Raw genomic sequence first — 24,999 nt, forward strand, 5'->3', positions numbered from 1 at the left:
TTGGCGGGGAGAGGGTGGTCATCTTTTAAATGAACACTAAATCACATCCAGAGAAGGTGAAAAATCTTAAATAATTCCAATATTCAGAGTTTATTTCCAAGGCCCCATACCGAGGTACCTTTGTTATGTTCATGAACCTTTCTGTCTTTACAGGCATTAATCTATAAACAGTTTCAGAAATAAGATGTTTTATAACTATTATGGAATGTATGCATTCTGCCATTACAGAAATATTAATTTGCTACCAAAATATTTAAAATCAAAAATCTTATTTTTTGTTCATATGAATGAGAATCAGCCACTTTTGAAATCAAAGTCTGACACTGACTATAATGTGAATATTTTAAAATGTAATTTGCATTCAAAAAAGAACTAGTATATGGCTTGATTGAGCTCTTTCAGGCCTTTATCTCTTAGAAACATATTAAACAATTCATTATAAAAAATGCTCTTTCAAAGGAACGGCTTCCCTATTTTTCTCTGGTGGCTCTGAAGATGTAATTTATGCAAGTATGTTTACAGAAAGTGTAAAGTGACATCAAAAGCAGGAGCGAAAATGTACATCCACATGTAAAGCATGTATTAAAGTGGTAATTTGGAAAATACTAAAGAGAACATGATATTTAGTTGGCTTAAGTCGATTACAATGCAAACCTAAGAAAAAGTATAAAAATGGCAATCAGACTAAGATCCAGTTATTGTGACACATGGTTTTCTCCTACAAACCTTCACCCAAGGAAATCAACCATATGATGGGCTTGACTAGGTGGCTTTTGTTTATTTGTTGTTCATTTTTTACAAAATACAAAGGTCCCTCGAGTAAATGAAAATTCCAATCCTTTAAACTCTAGTCTATGCAGTAGAAACATGTTGTCTTAAAGAGTAAATTAAAGTGGCCATACTACGCTTGGCCAACCAACTTGTTTAGATAACAGCATTTTTAAAACCTCCCAAAATTCCCATTGGAAATGGCTCCTATAGGAACATTTGATCTGCAAAGCAAAGGTATGTCCATCATTATATAGAACAAAACAAGTATTGCATGACTTGCCGAGATCTATATGTTTGTGCTCATATTTATGGAGGTGCCTTTGGGTGTTATGATTTATTTGTAATAATAAATTCGCTGCAGATAGGGTGGTCTCCAAACCCATGTGGGTTCCCAGCCCCATCTTTCTCCCACAGAGTGACTGGTGGTTCAGAATTTCTGATCCAGCAGTTAGCAGCCCAATCTGTAACATCGCCAGGGCTCCTTAATTAGCACAATAGTTTTCAATTATTGTTGTGTATTTTGTTGGTAGGTGTTGATTCATAGTGGCCTATGTACAACAGAATGAAATACTGCCAGGGCCACCACCATCCTAGGCCTTTTTAAAACCATTTTAACTCCATTTAAAATGTGGGCTGATCCCTACATGGAGTTCTGTTTGATCTGTTCCCATCTACCTCTCTGGCCCTTGTGTGTTCTCTGCTCCCATCCTCACTTCCTCATCAGCACCACATACAGAACATTGCACTGACATCATCTGACTGATGGGCTATTACTTGGAGAGGCTTTCTTTGGTTGAACGTGAAACCCTTGATAACGGCATCCTACAAGCATACATTTCCCAGCAGCTGTTGTTTGATCCAGTTAGATATTTCTCCAACACACATGTGGAACGTGACTTCATGGTGTCATGTCACTTCTAGGTGTTTCAGTGTTTTTCCTATCTTTACTTAGGGTTTTGTTTTTTAAGTCTGCAGAATATGATTAGAATGAAACTCTTGAAAAAATTACCAGCTTCAATGTTAAAAATGTTTATAACAAAATGTATTTCTTTACCTAAGCTAACTGAAGAGTAAAACTATGAATAGACTTACATATTTCCACTGAACTTTGGAATATACATGTTTAGAATATCAATTTTTACTGTTGGAAGGGAGAATTATATAAGTGACAGCAAAAGCTATTCTGGGAGTCATTGTTAAGCCACATAATAAATTACAGAGGCTACTCTAGCTATATATTCATTTATAACTAATAATCTTCTCGGTAGAATTCATAATTTATATTGCAGTGTTGAAAAGGTATGCTTAATATTTATCAAAAATTATTTGAACCCATTTCATGCGTACTTTGCATGTACCTCGTACAGGAGCTTAAAGAGAATCAATCAAATTAAATCCTACGCAGAGTCTGCAAAGCAAAGCAAGCATAGGACGCGGAAGCAGAGGCAACCATTGGATTTTCCAGTTAGGATGTACCGAAAGGTGGCAGAGATGCCCCTGCATGTGATTGTTTTGGGTAAGCTTACATCTGAATTAAAATAATTTTGGAGATATTAAAATAAAATGCTCAACTTTTGGATAATGCTTCATCATTTAGAAATTATTTCCACATGAAAATTAGCATTACCCTCCTGCCTGGAAAATATCACTACTATGACATGAAATTACATCAGAGATACATAAATCTAGGCCTGAAGCTTTAAGTAAGCTGGCTGAGGAGGACGATGTTGAACCCTTTGTACTGGGAAGAACTCAAAACAAAGTTACCTGCAATGTGTACCCGGGCTCGCACTGGAAGGACAGCACATCGTTCACCATGTATCGGTCTCCTGTTTTGATGCCGTTGCTAGGAAGAGCTGGTTCTTGACACGCAGCAAGACCGACAGCTAAATAATAATAATAAAGTGAAACACAAGACTTATAAATCATATGGTAGAGATAACATTTGTATTATCTGGAAAAGGCTCTCCCTACCCCCACCACACCCCCAATGGCTCTCATCCTGAAAAAATGAACAAAAGCTTTGATTCTTTCTCTTGCTATCTTATCAAGATGGGTTTAAATATTTTAAAATCAGAATTATGCACTAATTCTTTGCCTTTAATTTAATTTTATAATCCACTGAATCAAAGCCTTTTAAACAATGAATCATTTCTATGTTTAGTATAACATCCCAATTCTAATGCATACATGTCTGAAATGGTGTTTAAAATATTCCCTATTGTATATGAAACCCCATGATATTTGTCTTTTTTTCAAGCATACTCTACAATCTTTATTTAAAAAGTTTAGTATGAATTTGGGAATCAGTCCTCCCATAAAAAAATAATAATTAAATAAGAACAAAAATTTTGTTCAATAGCTCTCATTTGCTCTCTTTTTAAAGCAAACCAAAAAATGGTCAGGAACACTCTCATGTTGTTTGTTGTGACTGTGTGTCAATAAGTCAGTGCCCCTCTAGGACACTGTCGAACGAACTGCCTTCTAGGGTTTTCTAGGTTGCAGTTTTTGCAGGGGGAGCCCCAGGGATGCAATGGTTAGCGCTCTGCTGCGAACGAACAGTTGGCAGGTGCACAACCCCAGCAGCTCCTGGGAGACAGCTGTGATGGCCTCATTGTGAACAGATAATCACACTTGGATGTCTATAATAGAGTTCTATTTGGGATATAGGGTTTTCTGACTCAGCAGCCATTAGCTAGGCCATCTTCGGGCAATCTTCCCAAGAGGCCTTTTCTCTTATGCAGCTGCTGGTGAATTTAACCTTTGACCTTTTAGTTCGACCAAGCACTTACTCATTGTACCACCAGCACTTATTATTTCTTATAAAAGCAGGATCAATATTTAAAGACCCTTGAAGATGTTATTACTTTATTAAAATGAATGGGGAATAGTTGAGGTAGTTACAACATTTTAAATTGTAACTTACATTCAGTTCTATTTTGGCCTGCATTGGGTGTCTATTAGTTGAGCTTGATTTCATGGCAACAGGTTGACTTAGAGACTACTCACTATATGAGATATGCTGCCAAAATCCTCACAATAAGCCCATAACAAAAGAATTGAAAGTTCACTTAGGGGGCCAAGTTTTCCAGGTATAGTCAGACTACACATGTAATCTGTCTGTATCAGTCAACTAGTGTCAAACCTACCCTGCCTCTTGGCTTTTCAAAAGCTTGGGGGTAGCTTGTCAGAAATGACAACTCAGGACCTGTAGGCCCCATACCCACTCAGCCAGCGAGCATGTGCACGTTAGTCTCATCCTATGGGACTGCTCTATATTACAGTTGAAGAATTACAGGTGTTTCACTCTCCTCCCAACCCTGAGACTACTCTAACCAGAGATAGAGACAACTGCATTTCTCATGCAAAAATACCAAGTTGTATTGATTTTGTTTGAAAGGAGACCTACGAGGTGGAAAATGTCAAGAAATGGCACACACAGATTATAGGATACGTAGAGTTTAAATATATGTTTTCTTAAGTGGCTGTGTGTGTATGTGTATAATCACATAATTTCAACAATTAGGGCTTTTTAAGAAGGATAAAATTGCTACATATAAATATAATTAATTGTTTTTTAACTTTATTAGTATAATTTATCTCTTTACTTTAATATTGTGAGTCTATAAGCGTACTTTTCCTTACAAATTACCAAACTCGCCTGTTAGTTTTTAATTACACACTGAAAATAGTCTTGGTTAAAACATTTCTAACTAAAATATGAACACTAAATATATAATAAAAGGTGTCACAATTTCATGAACATTTTGGAATATCAAGTATCCAACAAATGCAATACAGATCAGAGTATATCCATAATACAAAACTTTAAGGTAGATGAAGAGAGAAAAAATAGGAAATTAAAAAGCTTTAACATGACAAATGATTCAAAATTAAATTCCACTTATTAAATTTCCTTTGCATTATTACTTGAATTAAAAGAATCCAAAATATACGTTTTAAATCTTGACTGCTATGGGATTTTCAATCATCTTATATGCATGTGAAACCGGATAATGAAGAAGAAAGACTATAATTATTGTCGGTGAAGAATATTGAATATACCATGGAATTCCAGAAGAACAAATCTGCCTTGAAATTATTGCAGCTGGAGTGCTCCTTACAAACGAACTTAGAGAGACTTTGTCTCATGTAGCTAACACAAATCCAAGAGGCAGAGTGGAGGGTCAGTGAAAAAGAGAAATATCCTCAAAAATACGGGTTTGTAGAGTAGCAGCCCTATTGGCCTCAAATATGGCAGCAAAACAAATAAACAAAAACAAACTAACAGACGAGGATGGCATCAGAGCAGGCAGGGTTTGATTGTGTTGTACAGAGTGTGTCTATGAGTCAGATCTCACAGCGCCTAACAATCAAACACCTCTATTTATCATGCCATTTGGAAGTTGGGTTTCTTTGCTTTGTTCATGTAGAATTTTAAGGCGTCTCAACTCCGTCTCTTTTAGTCCATGCAAGAGATTAAGCAAGTACGCATGCATAGGGAGATGATGGAGAAAGGCTCCCGAGAGACACACACCTTCCCCTGGCCTGCCCCCAGAGCTCTCCTCTGGAAGGCAACATCTAGGCTCTGAAAATGTGAGAAAATTCGTTTGTTTGTTTCAGCCACTCCTTTGAAGGACTTCTCTCATAACAACAAGTACAATTAAGATAAAACTTGGTATGCTAGGCTGGGAATTGCTCTAACAGAAAAGTAATATATGAAAGCACTTTTGAAATTGAGTAATGGCTAGAGGATAGAAGATTTTTAAGGTGTGTTGGTCAGTGGCAAGGTCAGCAGTTGGAAAGCACCAGATAGCTGCCGCGCAGGTGGAAGAAGGGCGTTTGACTCCTGTAAAGAATTAAGGTCTCCGAAACCCCAGGGGAAGTTGTCTCCTGTCCTCTAGTGTGGCTCTGAGTTGGCATTGATCCCACGGCAGAGAGTTTGGTTTGGGGAGTAGTAAAAGCTTAGATTGACTGGAAGAGACTGGAGATAGAATTGTGAAGGTCAATGGAAATTCTGATGAGGTCCCAGAAGGAAGTGAATCAAGCTATATAGAAAGTCCTGATTTAGAAAATACAGTCCTGTTTTAGAAAATACAGAAAATGGCAGCAACAGAATGAAGCTTTAAAAGAAAATGCCGACTGTGTTACTATGAAAGAAGAGTGATGCTTTTAATGCATTTTCCCTTTTGCTTTTCTCTTTCATTCGTTTATTCACACTGAATGTCGCTATGCATCCTGTATATGCAAGGTCCTGAGAATTCAAAAAAAAATGTTCAGGGTATTTGTAGGTAAACTTTCTAGAAATATAACTTAAACTAGTTATTATTTGCTAGGGCAAGTCCAAAGTGTTTTATAAAAGCATAGAAATCTTTGTTAAACTAAAGGCCAAAACTTGAAGTTATTGTTTTTTAGCATAGAATATACCTAGGTCTACACCCTTCTGCAGATGTGGGTGCCATCTCTCTAGCTCTTCATGGAAGAATTTGGTGCTCTGCGATTTCAGCTCCTCAACATGGAAGTTTCGCCATCCTGGAGGCGCACAAGTGATCTTGCTGTTCATGTTCTTTGAGTTTGGTGAACCAAAAGAACTCTGAAGGGACAGGAACAGGACTGTAGGGTAGATAGGACAAGGCTTGCCAATTAAGGAATCCTCACAGGGTATAACTTCCTACCCTGGAAAAAAATGAGTAGGCACATTGGCAAGATTGGGGAAACAATACCTTTTTTGTCCTTAGTGCAAATTTCCTGACCTTCTTCCCACTTATGCAGTTTTTCTCTTATCATAAAATATTTTCATAATCAGCCCCTGTAATTTTCATCTTCTTTGAAAAAAATTACCAAGATTTCCTCTTTAGAGGCCTAAGAAATTTTCACCATATCCTACTGAACTAACTTTTTGTTCTGAATTCATCTGGCCCATAAGATTGTCTTCAGAGCAGGTGCTTTGTCTAGCTCTGATTTTGAAGGCATGGTAACAAGACAAAGACAAGTGTATTGCTAAGTGAACTTGTCTGCAGCCATCCACCGCTCTGATCTCAGAAAGATGTTTAAATATGTTCTGTTTATAATAAACCTATGGACCTATGAACTAGAACCCTAATAGAAATAGTTTCGCATTTGACTATCAAAAATGAGTGACAGAGTCAATTGATATGACCAAATATTTCTTGAACTATTTTGGACGTGAACTCAAAAAATTTTTTTCATGCATCATGTCTGACTCCTCCAAGTGCAAGGCAGCATCCTCCACATGAATAATGAGTCGAGACACGCAAAAAAGGACTGATTAATTCCATGAATACAATAAAAACACTGGCTGGGATTTTTGTTCATGCTAATATAAAGGAAGTCATCATGCTGGCAAAAAGGATAAAAACATAGCAGATAAAACAGCTTTCAATAACTTAAATTTCAAGAAAACAGCTTTTAAAAACTTAAATTGCAGTGTGGAGGTACAAAATGACAAGAATATAATGCCCTCTGATTATAAAAGGACTGAACAACTTTTTAAAAGAAAAAGCCAGCAATTATATCATTTTAGATCCAAAGTAGAAAATCAAAAGTGAGTGAGGCTAACTGTAGGGATACTGCGAATCGTGTAAGGCAATAAAATGATACACTGTCTGACTCTTGAGAGTACAGGAGGTGACGTGCTGAAGAATGCTTCGCTAAAGGAAATAGCTTGCTTATTGACACTCATCAAAATATGAAGTAAAGCAGCCATGATAAGGCAAGAGTCTCGAACAGCCTTACTATCAGTCAGACACCACTGTAATCTTGTTTATGCAGAATCAAACTCGACACTTGGCCAGTTGAGCACCCTATTGCACAACCTGGATTTGTTACAGGTGCAAGCATCTCTGATTGGTTTCATAACAGAAATTTAGAATTTTGGCTTCTAGAATGTTGATGGGGTCTTTTCCTTCTTACTCATTTTTTGTATTTGTGTCTTTGTACTTTTATGATTTTAGTCTGATTTTGTCTTTTATTGTTTTCAGTTGGGCCTCCAAGCTATGAAGCAAAGGAGGGGTGGGTGCATAGTGATAATAACAGATACAAGAGGATCTAGGGACACAGCAGAGGGTGGTCGGGAGGGAAAGGGCATTTCTGGAGTAAATAATGAGGGTGGGGTGGGGGAGGGAGCATCAGAATTGATTATAATTTCCTAAGTCATTTTAAAGGCAATGTAACCATAGGGGCGGGGCGGGGTGGAATGCTCTAAATAAAATCTGTTGAATTTTATGATCTGTAAACTATGTGCCAATAAAACTTTTGGGAAAAAAGATAAGAAATCTAGTGTCTTTTATGACTATAAAATGCTTGTTTATATGTTTTAGAGCTCATTGAATACATATTTATATAAATATTGCACAAATTAATACCTTTTAAAAATGTAAATTCAAGAAAAAATATCTCTTTCTTAAAGATATCTTTGAAACATAATGTCCTATAACAATTCCTTCTTTGCATACTTTAGGAAAATGATGTTTGCCGCTGAATCTCATACTGTTAAACCATTGTGGCTGCCATCACAAAACTGTCAGGATGAATCATAAAACCGGCAGTTAAAAGGGACTTATTTAGATGTAAAAGTAGACAACTAGGAATATATATAAATAACAGAATTATACTAAATGCTATTAAAATGAAGCTGAGAAACACAACCATAGAATAGAGAATTTCAGTTAATCTTCAAGAGTAGAGACAGCTGGAAGGAGCAAATCGTAATATTGCATGACAAATGTTTTATAGGGAGGCTTTCCAGTCAAACACATTTGCATTTGTTTTATCAATGTTACTAGAGAAAATATGATAAAGCAGTTTTTACCCCTTTAAATGGCAGTTTACAAGCTACCATTTTCTGAAACACCTGGCATCCTAATTGAACATAAAGTTAACTCTATTTCTAAGAGTCCCATTTTCCAGGTAATTCTCGCGCATTATTGTTGCTAAGAACTGCTGCTATGCAAAAATATTAAAACTGAAGAATTAAAAAAACTGAATATATCATAGTATTTTACATGGCATTATACAAATGCTACGTTATATACAATTTATATAATATTGTATAAAATGGTATATAAAATTTTTATGATCTTTTCAGATGTTAAGAATAGGAACAGTTATAAAAATGCTGATTTTTGAAAATGTGGTTAGATAGAAAATAAAGCAAAACTTTTAAAATCTGGTAATTCTAGACTGTAAAAGCATAGAAGATAAAATAATGCCATTCAAAAGGTGTGCCTAATTTGTCTAGAAATAAAATTTAACAACTTCACCTATTAATGCTAAAACATAAAAGTTATCAATCAGCTTATAACAAAAGCCTCACCAGTTCTGTGGAATTCATTGTGGTCACTATTTCAAAACCCTTGGGAAAATTCAAAGAACAGCAAGTTTAAATGTTATGAATGAGACGCCGGACAGTGTAAGATAAGATAAAATAATTATTTATAAACTATTAAGGTTTGAGGGGGATCGGGGGAGAGGGGAGGGCGGAGGGTAAAACGAGCTGATTCCAGGAACCCAAGTGGAAGGTGAATTTTGAGAATGACGAGGGCAACGAATGTATAAGGGTGCTTTACCCAATTGATGTAAGTATGGATTGCTATAAGAGTTGTATGAGCCCCAATAAAAAGATTTATTAAATTAGAAAAAAAACAAAAAAAGAAATAATAAACAGAATTTTTGAAAACATTTTTAGAAAAAAGTTGAAGAAACCCTTATTAATGTAATGGATCGGAATAGCTTTGAGTAAGCTTTGTCAAGTTGACATTGATCTCCTAATGATAGTTTATGGATTTCAAACTTTTCAACTCAAAAAAATAAAGTATTCTTTTCTAACTACTGACCTCAAAACAACCATGAACAAAATATCCAAAGGGAGAGGAAAGCAAATCCTAGACGAAGAAGGAGTACAGCTGGGTTATTTACTAAGGAAACAAGGAACACAAGAACATCTACTCGTCGGACAGTGTAAGATCTGACAAAATAATATAAATGATCAAGGGTTCACGAGGGAGCGGGGAGCGGGGAGGGAGGGAGAAAATGAGGAGCTGATGCCAGGGGCTTAAGTGGAGAGCAAATGTTTTGAGAATGATGAGGGCAATGAATTTAAAATGTGCTTTACACAATGGATGTATGTGTGGATTTTGATAAGAGTTGTATGAGCCCCCAATAAAATGATTTTTAATGAAAATGTAAACAGCAAAAAACAAACAAACAAAAGAACATCTACTTAGGTATACCAGCATTTGCAGTACACCTACTGTACAGGAGGTCTGGTGGTATACTGAGGTACACACTGATCTGCTAACCACAAGATCAGCAGTTCAAATGCATCAATCACTCCAAGGAAGAAAGATAAGACTATCTGCCCCCAAGAAGATTTAAAGTCTTGGAAACCCCAAGTGGCATTTCTAACTAGATCCTACAGGGCCCCTGTGGATTAGAATCACCTTGGTGGCAGTGAGTTTGAGCATCCAACATTTCTTTTCATTCAACTTCTAGGAAAACAAAGTTTCTCCTTTCATAAAGCTCTGAAGGCATCCTGCTTATGTACTGGAATGTACCCCCAAGGTCTGCAGTTCTGAACCACTAGCTGCTCCACTGGAGAAAGACGTGGCTTTTCACTCTTGTACATAGTTATCGTCTTGTTAACCCACACGGACAACTCTTCCCACCTGCAGGATCACGATGGGTGAGAATCAACTCCATGGCAGTGAGTCTGAGTGAGAAACTTGTTTGCTTTGTGCAAATATGGTAAGCACATACAAACGTGCACTGAGAAGGGGGAGGATTCCGGGACACCTCACTGTGCTCAAGCAAAACACAAGACCTCTAAGACACCGAGAGCAGTCCTTCGCACAGACAAGACCACTGCGTCCTTGACATTGCTGATCTTGAGGTGTAACTTGTTTAATAAATTCCATTATCATGAATGTTGTCTGTGACTTCTGAATTAGCATATCCAGCAGAAAGTTGAGTGTTGGGGTGTGACAGCAAAGGTTTTGTGGCAACTTGGCTCGGTTGTTTGGCTCTCTAGCAATTGATTGCTTTTGAAGCCTGGCTTGATTCCTAGATAAGTGGGTGCTCAAGGAGGCCTGGTGGTGTAGCAGGTCCTGCCTGCTAACCACATGGTGAGTAGTTCGCATCCACCAGCTGCCCCTCGGGAGAAAGAAAAGACTTTCTACTCCTGTAAAGACTCACCGTGTTGGAAACCCACGGGCATTCTATCTTGACCTATAAGTGTTCTATGAGTCAGCACAGATTCAATGACACTGAACTTCAGAGGGAAGCTGGTTTGCTTTGTGCGGGGTCTGGTTCCTGCACCTGTTTCATCAATATCCTGTTCTTCGGCCTTGATGCAAAGACCTGCCATATTGCCTGAGAGTCATCAGTAACCTGCCGACCTTAAATGTGACCTGCCGACCTTAAATGCCTCTGAAGCCACCTCCACTGACCTCTGCAGCCCCCGTCAATGGTCTTGCTGGCAATCATAGTCCACACAGTCACGGGAACCAGGAGAAATCCCCTGCCTAACATCTGATACACAGACCTGGACCTGCTATACTATTTTATTATACACACACCCGGGTGTCGCCGATTTAGCTTCTCTGGAGAAGCCAGTCTATGACAGTGGCACAATAAGAAATAAAGAAGATTGAAGGAGAGCAGTGTGTCTGAATTCTGCTTCAAGCAAATCATTCTTGGACAGAAATGGAGTTGGATTCTCTTTTCCCCTGTGTATCGAGTACAGACTTGGCTTCCACGCCATTTCCCTAGCATTTTACAGATTTTAATCCCAATTGAGATATTTCCCTCCGTGTGCTTATTTTGAAATGAATATGGGAGATAGTTTATATTTAATCCTTTAAAACAAGTCTTTTAAAAAAAAAACAAGTCTTAAATGAATAGCTATGTTTTCTTTTAAAAATCATTTTACAATTAAAATTTTTTGCTTTTATAACAGAAAATTCAAAACTAATTATAGTGTTTATTAATTGCAATTATTTTAATCTAAGTGACTGATGGATTTATACACAGTTCTTTTCCTTAGTTATCTTTTAAAAATATTTTTAAAATTACTTTTTCTCTTATTGTTTTTATTGTTAGGTATCATAGAGTATACTTTGATCCACAGCTTTAAACGTTATCTGAAATACATTTTGGAAAGCAGACTGCTTCTAAAATTTTTGTCCATGTACTTTTTTTTCTCATTTAACTATCTTTTGAGGGAACTTTTATCTGTTCATAAATATATTAAATTAATTATTGATTAGATAGACACTTCTAACAAAGGCAAGCTAACATACTGCTCTTGAGTGACTGAATAATCAGCTATAATTTAAAAATATTTAAATTTTATAATGGTAAATAATTATTTCCACTGATGGCAACTGATGTAGTACACTTGCAAGTATATCAAAAGTGTGAAAATAATGTACTTCTTTTAATTCTTCCTTGCAAAAGAACATTTGATTCAAACAATAGAGGGTTGTTAGGTTTAATTATTCTAGTTTTCTCTTATTTTGTTATTGTTTGGTTCCATTAAGTTGATTTCTTCTTAAAGGCAATCCTTGTACCACGGAATAAAGCATGGCCTAGTGCTGTGCCATCCCCACAGTCTTTCCGATATCTAAGCCCATGGTGTAGCCACGATGGTAATCCATCTTGCTGAGTGCCTACATTGTTCTTTCTAATGATATATCCAAAGTAACTGTAATGAAAGGTTGCACTCTCTTCTTTAAAGAAGCATTCTAGTTTTATTTCCTCCGATATAAATGTGTTCATTCTTCTGGCACACCGTGGCATAGTTCATATTCTTTGCCGACATCTTAGTTCAAATGAATCGATCCTTCTTTGCTCTACCTTATTTATTATCTAATTTTATCTGCCTATGAGACAACTGAAGCATCATGTCTTTTGTCTTCTAAGCAACATCCTTGTTGTTTAAAACGTCCAAGAGATCTTTGCAGCAGATATACCTAATGCCGAACATCATTGTATTTCCCGATTGGAGGAGCATCAATCTATGGGCACTGACTGAATCCAAGTGAAACACAGTCCTTGATAATAATAATCTTTTCTTTTGTCTTGATTGTTGGCCCAGTTCTGAGGATTATCATTTTATTTACATTGAATTGTAATCCATAATGAAGGCTGTAACGTGTGATCTTCATCATTATGTGCTTCAAGGGTTTTTTGCTTTTAGCCACCAGTGTTGCCAATCAGTCACATAGTTCAACCTGTTAAGAAACCTGCCTCCATATGCCACATTTCCTCCATAGTGTTCAATCTCTTGGATTATTTGCTCAGCATAAAACTGAGCAAGTCTGAATGATTATAGTATACAACTCTAATGCTCATCTTTTCTGATTTAAAACCAATGGGTATCCTCTTGGTCTGTGTAGTAATTCCAAAAAAACCCCGCATAATTAGGTGTTCTAGATTCCCGTTTTTCAACTGTTATCCATAGTTTATGATTCGAACAACCATCTGCCTTTGCATGTATGCATTTCTGGTACTGTCTATTTTCACTCAACATCCATAGAATACCAAGGACATTCTCTCTCTACATGCTCTCTAAATTCCTCAGCCTGAAACTCCTGGCACGATCCTGTTGCTGTGCTGCTGAGGCCTTGCTTGAGGATCTTAAACAAAGCTGAAGTGGTTAATGGGGAGAAGGGACTAAAAGAAAACAGAACTCAAAATGACACATAATGACTCAAAATGACAACCGCTGCTTTATAAATGTGAGCTTTATAACTTAACCTCTAATAAAATGGGCACTGCTGGCTCAACAATTAAGTATTTCTTCTTATTTAGTGATGCAAATATGCCTAAATTCAATTGCTATTTTAAAAGTTGAATTTAATAGGGATGGTTTAAATAGTGAAAATTTGATTATTAAAGAAGTACTGCTATATATTCACTTTCAAATCGTTTTTATTTTAAGAAATTTCTAAGTAAAGGGAAAACATCAGTTAAATTAGATTCTGCAGCTAATAAAATCATCTGTAATAGCCTCTGATATTTTTTCAGAGTTATGATGAAACTTTTATCATTACCTTAGTGTTATGCATGCATAAAATAGATAAGTAAGAGCTAGATAGATAAGTGGCCTTTTTAAAGGATCATCAAAGATATGTTTGACCATGGTTAACCTAAAAATAATTTCATTATATAGAACTATCTTCAAATAGTTTTTACTATAAAAATATTTGGAAGAAAGCACAAGTAAGATCATGCTTAACTTGGTTTTGGCTAATCCATCCCAGACTATCCTTAGAACATTTTCTTTAACCCACTAGGGAGGTGAGGCTGCATGGTAACAGGAGAACCTGACTTCCAGAAGCACGAGGTCCCTGAGGAAAGACGAGACCCACAAATGGACTTTTCTGCAGTGAATTACAAGCAAAGAAACATACCAGCCCACAAATAGACAATAAGCAATCTGAACACTTTCATAAACTGCCACAGTGTGAATCTCACATAGCTTAGGAACCCAGAGAGAAGGGATATTTTTTACGTTTTGCCACAGGCCTCTACCCTATGACTGAGATGGTCTGACTCAGTGCTTGTGTTGAGAAATAGGTGTCACGCGTGAACTTCCCAAAACCCTTCACTCAATGGGGTCAAAAGCCATTGGAGTCAAATCAGGAAGGAAAAACAACAAAAAAACAAAACCTGTCACTTAGGGGACACAGACAAAGACATATGGTAGCTGAAGGAAGCAAAAAGAAGAACAAATCTATAACTGGAAGTTTGATTCAAACAAGCAAGCAAACAAACAAACAAAAAACAGCTCTAAGATTACATCTCAATACCAAGCAGAGGTATCCTAGTGCTGGGGTGAGGGGCTGGGAATTCAACGCCAAGTTCAAACATAGGTAAAATCTGACTACTTTAAACTGAAGAAGTTCAGAATTGTTCACAATTTGTAAAGAGAAATCTTCTTTTTATAAGCTCATGGATTGCGGAAAGCTGAAGCTACAGTATTCAAATTGGAAAAAGCTCAACACATATGTGACAATCACAGCTTACAACTAGTGTTATTTGAAAACTGCAATGCTTTTAAAGGAACTATGGTAACAGCATAATTCAAAAGACATCTCAATGACTGACTGGATTGCTTTAACAGTCAGGTGGAGTCTATTCAGAGGCATAAAGTCTCTACTGAAGCCTCTCCAGTTGTACACACGGCATCCTGTTTTAATAAAAAATATTACAAGACATACAAACGAAAATTCAAAAACTAACTCTTTGCAAAACATCAAAAAGCAATAGACTCAGACTCAGAACATAGTCATATAATGGAAATATCAGCTATGGGAACTGCAATAATTAATATACTAAGGAATGTGCTGGGGAAAGTACACAATATGCATGAACAGCTGGGGGAATTTCAGCAGAGAGGAGGAAATGATGAAAGTCGCATGGGAACACCAAGGAGAGAAATGTGAGAATATCAAATGCAAAGATTGACTTCCATGGACTTAGTAGCAGACTTGCACAGTCGAGGGGAGAAGCTCTTAAGGTCGTAGGAACAGAACAAATTGGAATGCTGATGCTTTCTAATCAAATAGACCAACCCTCAAGAACTGTGGAATTTATCAAATAGTCTAACATAATGTGCTTTATTGACTTACAGCTTTCCACCTTCTAGATTACCCTTAGAAACTATAGGAATGATGGGTTCTCTTCCTAAAGAACAGATTCACATCCTCTTCTCTAAATTGTTAAAACAATTAGTGGAAAAGATTTAGGTACCTGATTCTCTCTCTCGCTCTCTCTCAACATTGAATTGAGCTGTAGGTGAACATTTATACAGTGAAGTAGTTTTCCATTCAATAATTGATGCACAAACGATTCCCTGGCATTGGTCAAAATTTCTGCACAGTGACAACACTCACCTCATGTCCACTCTGGGTTACCCTTCCATCCATCCACGTTCTCTGCCCCTCTCTGTCTTTGCATCTTTGATTTTAGCAGATGTTGTCCTTTTGCTCTCATGGTGTCAGTGGTGGTGCTATTGTTTATTTAAAGGGCAGTCTAATATTTGGTTGAGAGCTTGTGTCTGGAATGACTTCCGTTCCATGTCAGAAACTTATTTTTTACAGTAGTTTCAAGAGTTCATCAGTCTCCATCAGACTCATAATCCTGGTCTTTTATTATTAATCACTGAAATGCTGAGTTTAAGAATAATTACTGATATCTAATTCCGTAGCAGCAACTTCTACACTATACACTTTTAGATCATTATTTACCATTTCAATCGGTTATGATAAAGCTGCACAATAATAATTAACATCATTGTTAGATACATCATTGTTTGACACATAATTATTATCTACATATTCCTGAGCTACTCAAGTCAAGGGAAGTCTCAAGCCTGACATTTAGTCCACCAGTTTGGAACTTGCCTACAGGTATAGGTGGGGGATATATATATGGCTTTGTTTATCTATCTCTCATCTAGCTACACTAGTGATGTAGAGTGCTAACTGAAAAGGCTGTAGTTCCAGACCATCAGTTGCTGTTTGCGAGAAAGATGAGGCTTTCTGCTCCTGAGATTTGCAGTTGGAGCAATTTACAGAGGTAATTCTACTCTCCCCTGGCATCAGAACCAACTCGACGCAATGAGTTTGATGTGCTGTCTCTCTCTTGCTTCCCTAGAGACCCCGGTCTGTCTTAGACAAATGCCCTTTGCCCTGTCTGATTTGGCTTGGGTAGGTTTTCCTGAGAAAAGAGTTCAAAACATGAGTGATACTGATGCACAATCTGCCGAGTAATCCGTGTCAAAAGTTGAATTAATTTATACAGGTTCAAAGAGGGATTGGTGGCTGCAGGCATAGATTACATATTTACAGATTCTAATTTTTCATAGTTTCACCTGGTCAATGTATTTCAGAGTAAATTGCATATTCACGTATCAGGATTTTTCTTGTTTTATCCTGGTCAGTATATGAGTATCAGTCAGACACAGTAAAATTTGTGAATATATAATTAATAAAACCTGTAAAACTTGTGAATATGTTATTTTTCCCTGAAGCCACCCATCTATTCCAGAAAGGATTATAGACTCTCAGTCGCTGACACCCACAGGGACAGATCTCTAGAGTACTGTGAGTCACTTGGAGGCAGTGAGTTTGCTCTGCTCTCATGGAGATCCTACAGAGAAGTTCTGCTTCTCCTCATGACGTTGCTGACTCCAAATTACCCTGAGAGTAATGGCTTTAGGGAGTTTTGTTTTGATTTATGCATCACCACTGACAATCTAGATAATATATATTAAGTTGGAAAATTGGTGTTTCTTTTATTAGATTTAGTCAAATAATATGGCCTTCCAGCCATAATCTCTTATGTGATGTATTTTCAATTCTAACCTCTATGCATGTGGTTTTAATTGCATTTTGGCAGGAGTTCTTTGTCATGCTAAAAGACAAGATGAAGGCGGGGCATATTCTGAGCCTGTACTTTACTAGGCCCCTTTGTTCCCTTGGGCTCAGTGGTCTGTTGAAATACCAAACCACGCCCCCATCAAAGCTATGACTCTGTGCATCACAGGCAACTTAAAGCACAAAGAGAAATCCTAGGCTCATAAAGGAAGGAGGGTCACCAGGGCACTGGAGAAAGTCTGTCAGAAACAGACCTGAGGCTAAGGCATGAAGACACGACATGGGGCAGAGCAAAAGATCCAGGTCAGGACCAGAGGCTGAAGCAAACAGACCTTGAGACAGAATAGAGAAGCACCAATAAGACTGTCACACTGCAGGAGAGTGACAGCAGGACTTCCTGCTTCCCAGAGGCAAACGCCAAGGGACTATATGACTGAAATGCTGAGGACTACAGTGAAATGTGGCTGCTGGTTGAGAAGGCGCACCATGGACTGATGACTGTATTCTTACCGTTTCCTTACCCTGACTTGTGTTAAATCCTTGTTAATAATCTATTAACTTCCACACACACAAAAACAATACATAATTGTGAGTTATTGTTTTTGTTTTTCCCTTCTTTCTGTGAGTTTTGTGTAGCTATTGAAAGAATTATGGAAACCAGCAGCTAAGAGGAGGGTCTGGGGATGGACGGTTGGTGTCAGAATAGGCAGCGGAAGGCAGAGGATGGCGATCCGTCTGAACTCTGCCTTGTGGCACCGGGCCTTGGGTTAGTGAGATGTTGACCTCTCCTTCCTTGTGTAGGCAGAGGGCAACATGCGTGGTCTCCATGCAGTTCATTTGGCTATCAGGAATATTTTGCATCCCATCCCTTCACATAAAGGATTTGGGTTTTTTTCTTGAGGAAATTCCAATCAGTGTTCATTTAAATAGTGAATGCTATCATTAAGCTAGCCCAGTCTTCATTATTCAAATGAGAAACTCATGGAGACGCCTCAGAGGAGAGCACATGAGCAACCCTGGTGTCGGAGCCAGGCAAAATTGATATTGACCATGGACTTGTGTGTTTATAATCTTCCATGTACTTTTCAACTGCCATGAGCCTGTGCTGTCCCATTTATAAGCCAGAGTGCTCTAGATGTTACCTTTCCTGTGACAACACGGAGAGAGCTATAAACGGTCACACACACAGACACACACGCACACACACATTCCTCCGCATTATGTCCGTTATTAGCAACGCAACTCTGACGAGGAGAGGACAATGACCTAGAATCTTTTCCTTTGCCTCTGGACATTGAGCATACTGATCCCCTACAGGATTGCTTTGAAAACCAGTGCGTGAACAGCTGGAGCACGCTTCCAGCAGAATGGGGCACAGAGTAAGCGCTTTCCTATCTTCATGGCCATGACCATGGTCATTAAGATACATTTTACTGAAAAACCTACATTTACATATTAACACACTTGAAATTAGATATTTAGTGGTAGCCTGAAAAAATTATGTCAGCAGATTACACTCATGACATCAGTTTTTGGTAACTTGATACTCCGACGCGGATCTTAATAAGATGGATCTATTGATATCTCATAGAGTCCATATTCCAAACTCAAACAAATAACTAGGACAGAAAAATGTCTACAGATGCGAGATAGAAAAATGACAGCAACCTGCACAATGGTGTCTGCAGAAACACTTGGAAAGCCAAGTGAAAACGAATGGAAATAGTGCTATAACTGACCAGTGTTAAGGGAGTCGGCAGATTATTGAGTCAGATTCAATTCAATGAGGAATACACACTACCATTACTTTAATTAATTACACAGAGAGACCGGTAATAAAGTTGCATGTAGACATTTTTGAGGGGAAGCCTGTAGCTGCTGACAGATTGCTTTCCCCACCCGCCTTTCGGTGCCATGTGAAGGAAGGCAAGAAGCCCAGAACGACTCGGAGAGGGACAGATGCGAGCGTGCATCCACTCCAGCCCTGCTAAAACATTCGTGGGTTTATTAACACTATCACAAATGAGGTGTATAGTTTCCTGTCTACAGATGTTCACAAAATGTATCAAAGTAGTTGTTTTTTCCAAACATCCTACATAAATCACATCCACAGTAATTTTACACTGTCACTAAAGAAGCGCTATTCAAATAAATTGGAATAAGCTTGCATACAAATGCCTATAATAAGTAGGGAAATTTAACCAGGATGTGAAACAGCCCTGTGGTTTGTGTCTGGTTCAGAATATTTATCATCAGCTGGAAATCGGCTTTTCAAAACATGCATGCATTTACATTCTAGTACACTGTTTATCTCACTTCAAAAGATCACTTATTAAAGCTTATCTGTGTATTTGCTTATTTGCAACTGCTTATTAAAGGAGATGAATATCAACATTAAGCATTTTTAGTGCTTGAAAACATGTCCTAAAATAAACCTCTCTTTCTCATTGGAAATTCTTATTTAACTTTTACAAGGTTTACCTGCATAATCACACGCCAGGGAAGATTTGTGAATTTGACCTTTGTCATCCCATTTATCAGACTATTCACTCAGCTTTGCATCCATTTTTAAAAGGTTAGCGGCTCTTTTGCAATGCATATTCCCAATTAACATGAAGAATACACAAAAGCAGGCATAGCGTCACTGCTCTTTGCTAGTTCTAATTTTAAGAACCTTTGAGCCTAGAAATAGAAAAGGTTTCTAATCATAATCTGTTTGAAAGTTATGGCTTTCTATGTTTTCTGGATGCTAATGAGGATATTTGTTATCATTCATAAGAAAACTCACATTATTATTTCTTTGGGGTTTTTGTTCACACAAACAACTTGAATTTACAGTGGTTGCAAATGTACTTAATTGTTCCAAATATTAATTTCTATGGTTTACCATAATTGGTTTTATGTACTTTACAAAAACAGGTTTGGTGAGACTCAGTTTCATGCAAGTCTTAAACATACTTTTAGGAGAATAACGTTTTATATATAGTAAGAGTGTGGCTTTATTTTTTCCTTAAGTAAAACACTCAGTATAACAATTAAAACCAAATAGTTGACCTTACTTTTATACTCCAGGTGAAAGCCTGCAGCTGCCACACTGATATCGGATTGAAAATGTAAGTAGAGTTGATTGGAAGTGCTGTTCAGTAACGCGGGCACAGTAGTACCTGTAAAAACAAAGCTGATTAGCTTTTATTATTGCAAATAAATTCACTTTCCTAATTATAAATGATATGAGAAGGTTGACGTGGGCTTATGAGCTACTGTTTGATTGGCAGATATTAACACTACACATTGACCATTTCTTTTTTTCTGGAGAGATCCTGTTGGGAGTGTAAATGGTTAAATCCTGGGCTGCTAAGTGAAAGTTCCTGGCTGCAGGCCACCTGGGGCCTTTGGAGGAAACTCCAGGATCTGCTGACCCAAGGCCACTGCCTAGGACAGCTTGTGGAGCGCAACTCTACTGAGCACACACGGAATTGTCAAAAATCAACCCGACAACAGTTTTTATTCTGAATTGTTCATTGTTCTAAGTACAAATAAAAAGTTCCTCAGCAACGCTCCGTCTAATTGCCATTTTTCTCGACCTCGCAGCATCTACTAGAATAATGTTTCTGTCTTCCTTTCCCTGCTCACGGCAATTACATTTCTTCCTCTGACTTCTTAGTCGGTACATAGCATAATAGTACACCGGCAAGAGCACTTTACGTGAAGGAAAAATAATATAAAAATAAACCTATATTTTCTCTCTCACATATTTTTAGTTGAAATCATTGGCAGATCTCAGTAGGAATATTATTCCGTCTGAGTCGTGCAAAAATAGAAGAGAGGATGCAAGGTTAAAAGGAACAACTTATGAAAAATCAATTAGGTTAGCCCTTGCACAGCCTGACTGCTTCCCAACCCTGTAGTCTTGGGGCTACATTTTGCCCCTTCTTGGTTCTTGTAACTTTGAAAAAAGAAGTAGGAAGAAATGCAGAATACACTGTCAAATGAAAGCCGAGGGGGAAAAAGCAAAACAAAACACAAATGCAAACTGACAAAGGAAGGTTTTATGTGCTCATCTACTGCTGTGACAAAAAGCTGATGATTATTCAAAACATTAATATTGTTAATAAAAATAAGATCACCAAGCTTCACCCTCTACTTGTGATTCCAATAACTTCAAAGAGTCTTCATGAAAATAATGATTCCAAACAAATATTCCAAGCATCTCTTTACAAGTTGTTTGTCCAAAGGCTATTTAAATATGCCCTGTCGGAAAGTAAACTTCTCATTGGTGCCTACACAGTCTTGTTGCATTCATACCCTGTGTTCCCTAGTTTAGCCAGCCAGCACTCTCAATGTCCTCCCTTGATTATTTCATCATATCAGATAAAAAAAAACAAACGCCTCTCTGTTCCCCGGTGCTGTTGCTATTTGTGAAGAAGTCTACTCAGGTTGAGAGTGACCCTACAGAACAGAGTACAGCTGCCCCATATCGTTTGTGAAACTGGAATCTCTAAGGAAGCAGATCAGTTTTGATTATGTCTCCTCCTGATGCCTGGAAGATCCTTTCAATTACCAGTTCCTCTATAGAAACCACCTTGGCCACCAATATGTATAATGAAACATATTTTCTAGGATTGCAACTTCTGCCAAGTATTATACAATGCTTTACTTGATCATTTTTGCATTGCTGACCTTTCAGTTAGCAATATAGAATTTTGCAATTACGCTATTAAGGCACCTCCATCACTCCATGGCGCCCAAGCTCAGGCACTAACTAACAAGCTTTAGAAGTTCGTCTTCGTTTCTCTCATTTCCCATCTCCCCTCCTACAACCTCCAGCCCAATTCAAGACATCAGCAACTTGATTCATGGTTAATTCAATAATCTTTTCACTTGTTTTTGAAAGCTACTCTTTCTCTAATTCAGTTATTACCATTTTAATTTCTGTGTTAGAACTTAAATCCTAAGCACTATGTTAGTGGAAAACTATGGTTTACAGTAGAATAGCAAAATCCATTTTTGAGTCTCTACATTGATTCCACTTCTATTGAGTTCATTGTAACCACTAATTCCCTCTAACTCCTTATAGGAGTACGAAGCCAGGCCTTACTCCCTTGGGGGAGCTGCTGGTTTCAAACTGGGGACCTTGAAGTTAGTAGCTCAAGGTGTAACAACCACACCCCCAGTGCTCCTGCCTACTGACTGGCATTGTGAGAACCTTTGCCCTCAGGCAGAGGGGTTTGAAAATGGATTACAACCACTCCCTGAGTCACCTCAGGGAGGGACAGCCTAGCTCTCAGGGACTTGTGTGTGCTCTTATGGAAATTGGGGTCACATAGTTATAATCTCACCCTAACTGTTTTGCTCAAATACCCCAAACCAATGTTGTAAACATTTCTAATCTATAGTACTACATTATTTTGATCATGTCCTTTTCAATTTATGTAGTCATACCTATAGGTTATGTATTAGGCTGCTAATCACAAGTCAACACTTTGAAATGACCAACAGCTGAGTGAGAGAAAGAGAAGCCTTTCTACCTCTTCAGAGAGTTGCAGTCTTGGGACCCAAAGGGGCAGGTCCACCTTGTCCGACAGGGTCACCGCGAGTTGAAATGGACTCAATCCATAGTAGTATGTTTTGTTTGGCTTCATAATTGTCACCGACTGATCTGCCATGATTTTGAAACAGTTTTCTTTGTTCTGACTATCCTAAGTAGCTGAGATTTCTTAAATACTTCCACATCACTATGGCCCTGGCCTGATAATTCCCCTCAGCCAGATGATTTGCCTTTCTCTTGCTTTGTCCCATTTACGGCTTCATGAATCTGCTCTGGAAGTGGTATTTTAATGTGGGGTCTCTTTTTCCTGCAGAACAATTCATCAATCAGAAAATTCTTTTAAAACTTTTCGTTCAATTCTGAGCTCCCACTGAGCTACCCCTTTCTCTCCGAGGCCCTGCCACCTCCTTCCGATGCTGCCAGCAAACAAGCAATCCTGAAGTAGCAGGAGGAACACCTGTGCCTGCAGAGGCTCACTCACATCCTCTCCATCTACCAGCCTTCACTACCTCCTCCTGATTCTGAGACAAAATACTTAGGCTTCTGAGGATTAAAGCTAGGAGGTAAGTTTACACCAGGGTGTAGATGGATACAAGCTGCTGTCTGTTAAGCCTGACACAAAGACCGGGCTCTCTGTCTCAAAGTGGAAAAGGGAAAAGACCAATCGAATGAAAAGGAAACTACATCACATTCCAAGATCCATCACACATGTAAATAACTACTGGTTGGCTCAATGTGCCAAGATGCAGAATTCACTCCATGTCAGGGAACATTTGAAAATATGTTAATGACTTCTCTTTGACCTTGGATTGTCAGATAAGATTCCTTTACCCAGTTTATAAAACTCATTCCATTTGAGCATTGAAAATTATCATTTGCATTGTTTGGTTCAGTCAAGCCTCCAATCAATGAAACTTGTCCTTGGAAAGTGTTAAAAGGGGAACACTGGAGGGATAAAAACAATAGATGGAAAGAACAGTAAATACTCCCTATTGATAAAATCTGTGTGTTTGTGTGTGCGCGTGCACGCGTGTGCGTGCACCTGTTAAACTCAGGGGTAGATGAATTCCTGGATTGAGATTCACAATCTGTCTTGAAATCCATTTCCTTTGGCTGCCATTCAAGGTTGGCTCCGAGAGGCTGGTCTTCCCATGCCTCAGTCCTCAGTGTACAGTTCACTGTCAGTGCACAGCAAATGTGTGTTGAATGATAAGCACTTTGAAACCATTTCTGATTCAACTCCTTTGTGCTTGACCCAGTGTTGAGTAAATGTGAGGAGGGAGACTGTGAGCCTAACACAGAGGGGTGGTTGTGTGGAAGGACACAGTAAGGAATGCGACACACACGGGAAAATGCTGCAAATCGGCGGGGCCCGGGCCCACTTCCAGAAAGAGAAGAAATCCACTTGAGTAATGGCCTCGACTCTGTCCAGCCTCCGCCAGAAGGGAGGTGTGGAATGCAGAGCCAGAAAACAGGCCAGAGACTTGTGGCTGTGAATTGTAAGCCCTGGGAGTGATGTTTGTCGGGGAGGAGGACGGAAGTAAGGAAGGAAAGGGTGCACTAACTGCTCATTGATCCCTTGTTGGTCAACCCAGGACTAATTCTAGTACCAAAGGAAGAAAGAGATTACCAGTAAAATCTTATGTAGCCTGTTTTGGGTCAATTTGTGTGATATTTGCTATTCTCTCATTCTTACGTTTATGTTTTTGAATGGTGTTTGTAGTACAATTTTACTGTGAAGCTAGCTTATTTGAAGTCAGTTTTCATTATGCTATGAGTATGTGTACCAGATTAACATATAGTATTGTTTTCAACCTGGTCTGAGCTGTGATTTCCGGTAATGTGATGGGACTCTCTACTCCCTTACAATGTTCCAGTCCCGGAAAACTCACAGGGGCAGTTCTACCCTGTTCTGTGGGGTCACTGTGGGTTGGCATCGACTTCTTAGCAGTGAGATTGTTTTCTGTTTGTTTGTGCTGGTGTTTTTGTGCACTAAATTACTCTAGTTAATCATGTCCTTTTAGACATGCTTTCCTAAATGTCCTCTACTTCTCACGTCCCAATGCTTCTATGGGGGCCACCCACACCACTTGGGATTATAGTGATATGTATTTTCTCTTCATTAAAGCATTCAACTTTCTTAATTAAACTTTGGAACATTAAAACAGGCTTGGGAAAATGACTGGGTAGAAAATATTATTCTATTTATTTTGTTCCCAGCCTACAATAAAAAAAAGCATTCAACTTTTCATTTTCATACAATGCTTTGTGCATGGT

At 38.2% G+C, this 24,999-nt stretch overlaps 1 protein-coding gene and 1 pseudogene across 1 annotated transcript in view; one reads left to right on the forward strand and one right to left on the reverse strand.

Annotated features, from left to right (window-relative positions):
- The window catches only part of CSMD1 (CUB and Sushi multiple domains 1), a 1,770,408-nt gene that overhangs the window by 213,324 nt on the left and 1,532,085 nt on the right, over nt 1–24,999 (reverse strand). The window contains exons 37-38 of the mRNA XM_075557189.1: nt 20,234–20,338; nt 2,539–2,657 (exon numbers count right to left, since the gene is read on the reverse strand). Coding sequence (XP_075413304.1) covers nt 2,539–2,657; nt 20,234–20,338 — 224 coding nt within the window. The remainder of the gene's footprint in view (nt 1–2,538; nt 2,658–20,233; nt 20,339–24,999) is intronic.
- Nucleotides 24,845–24,951, forward strand: LOC142455823 (small nucleolar RNA SNORA36 family; annotated as a pseudogene).

Source organism: Tenrec ecaudatus, chromosome 8, assembly GCF_050624435.1.
Source record: "Tenrec ecaudatus isolate mTenEca1 chromosome 8, mTenEca1.hap1, whole genome shotgun sequence".
Taxonomy (NCBI): Eukaryota; Metazoa; Chordata; class Mammalia; order Afrosoricida; family Tenrecidae; genus Tenrec; species Tenrec ecaudatus.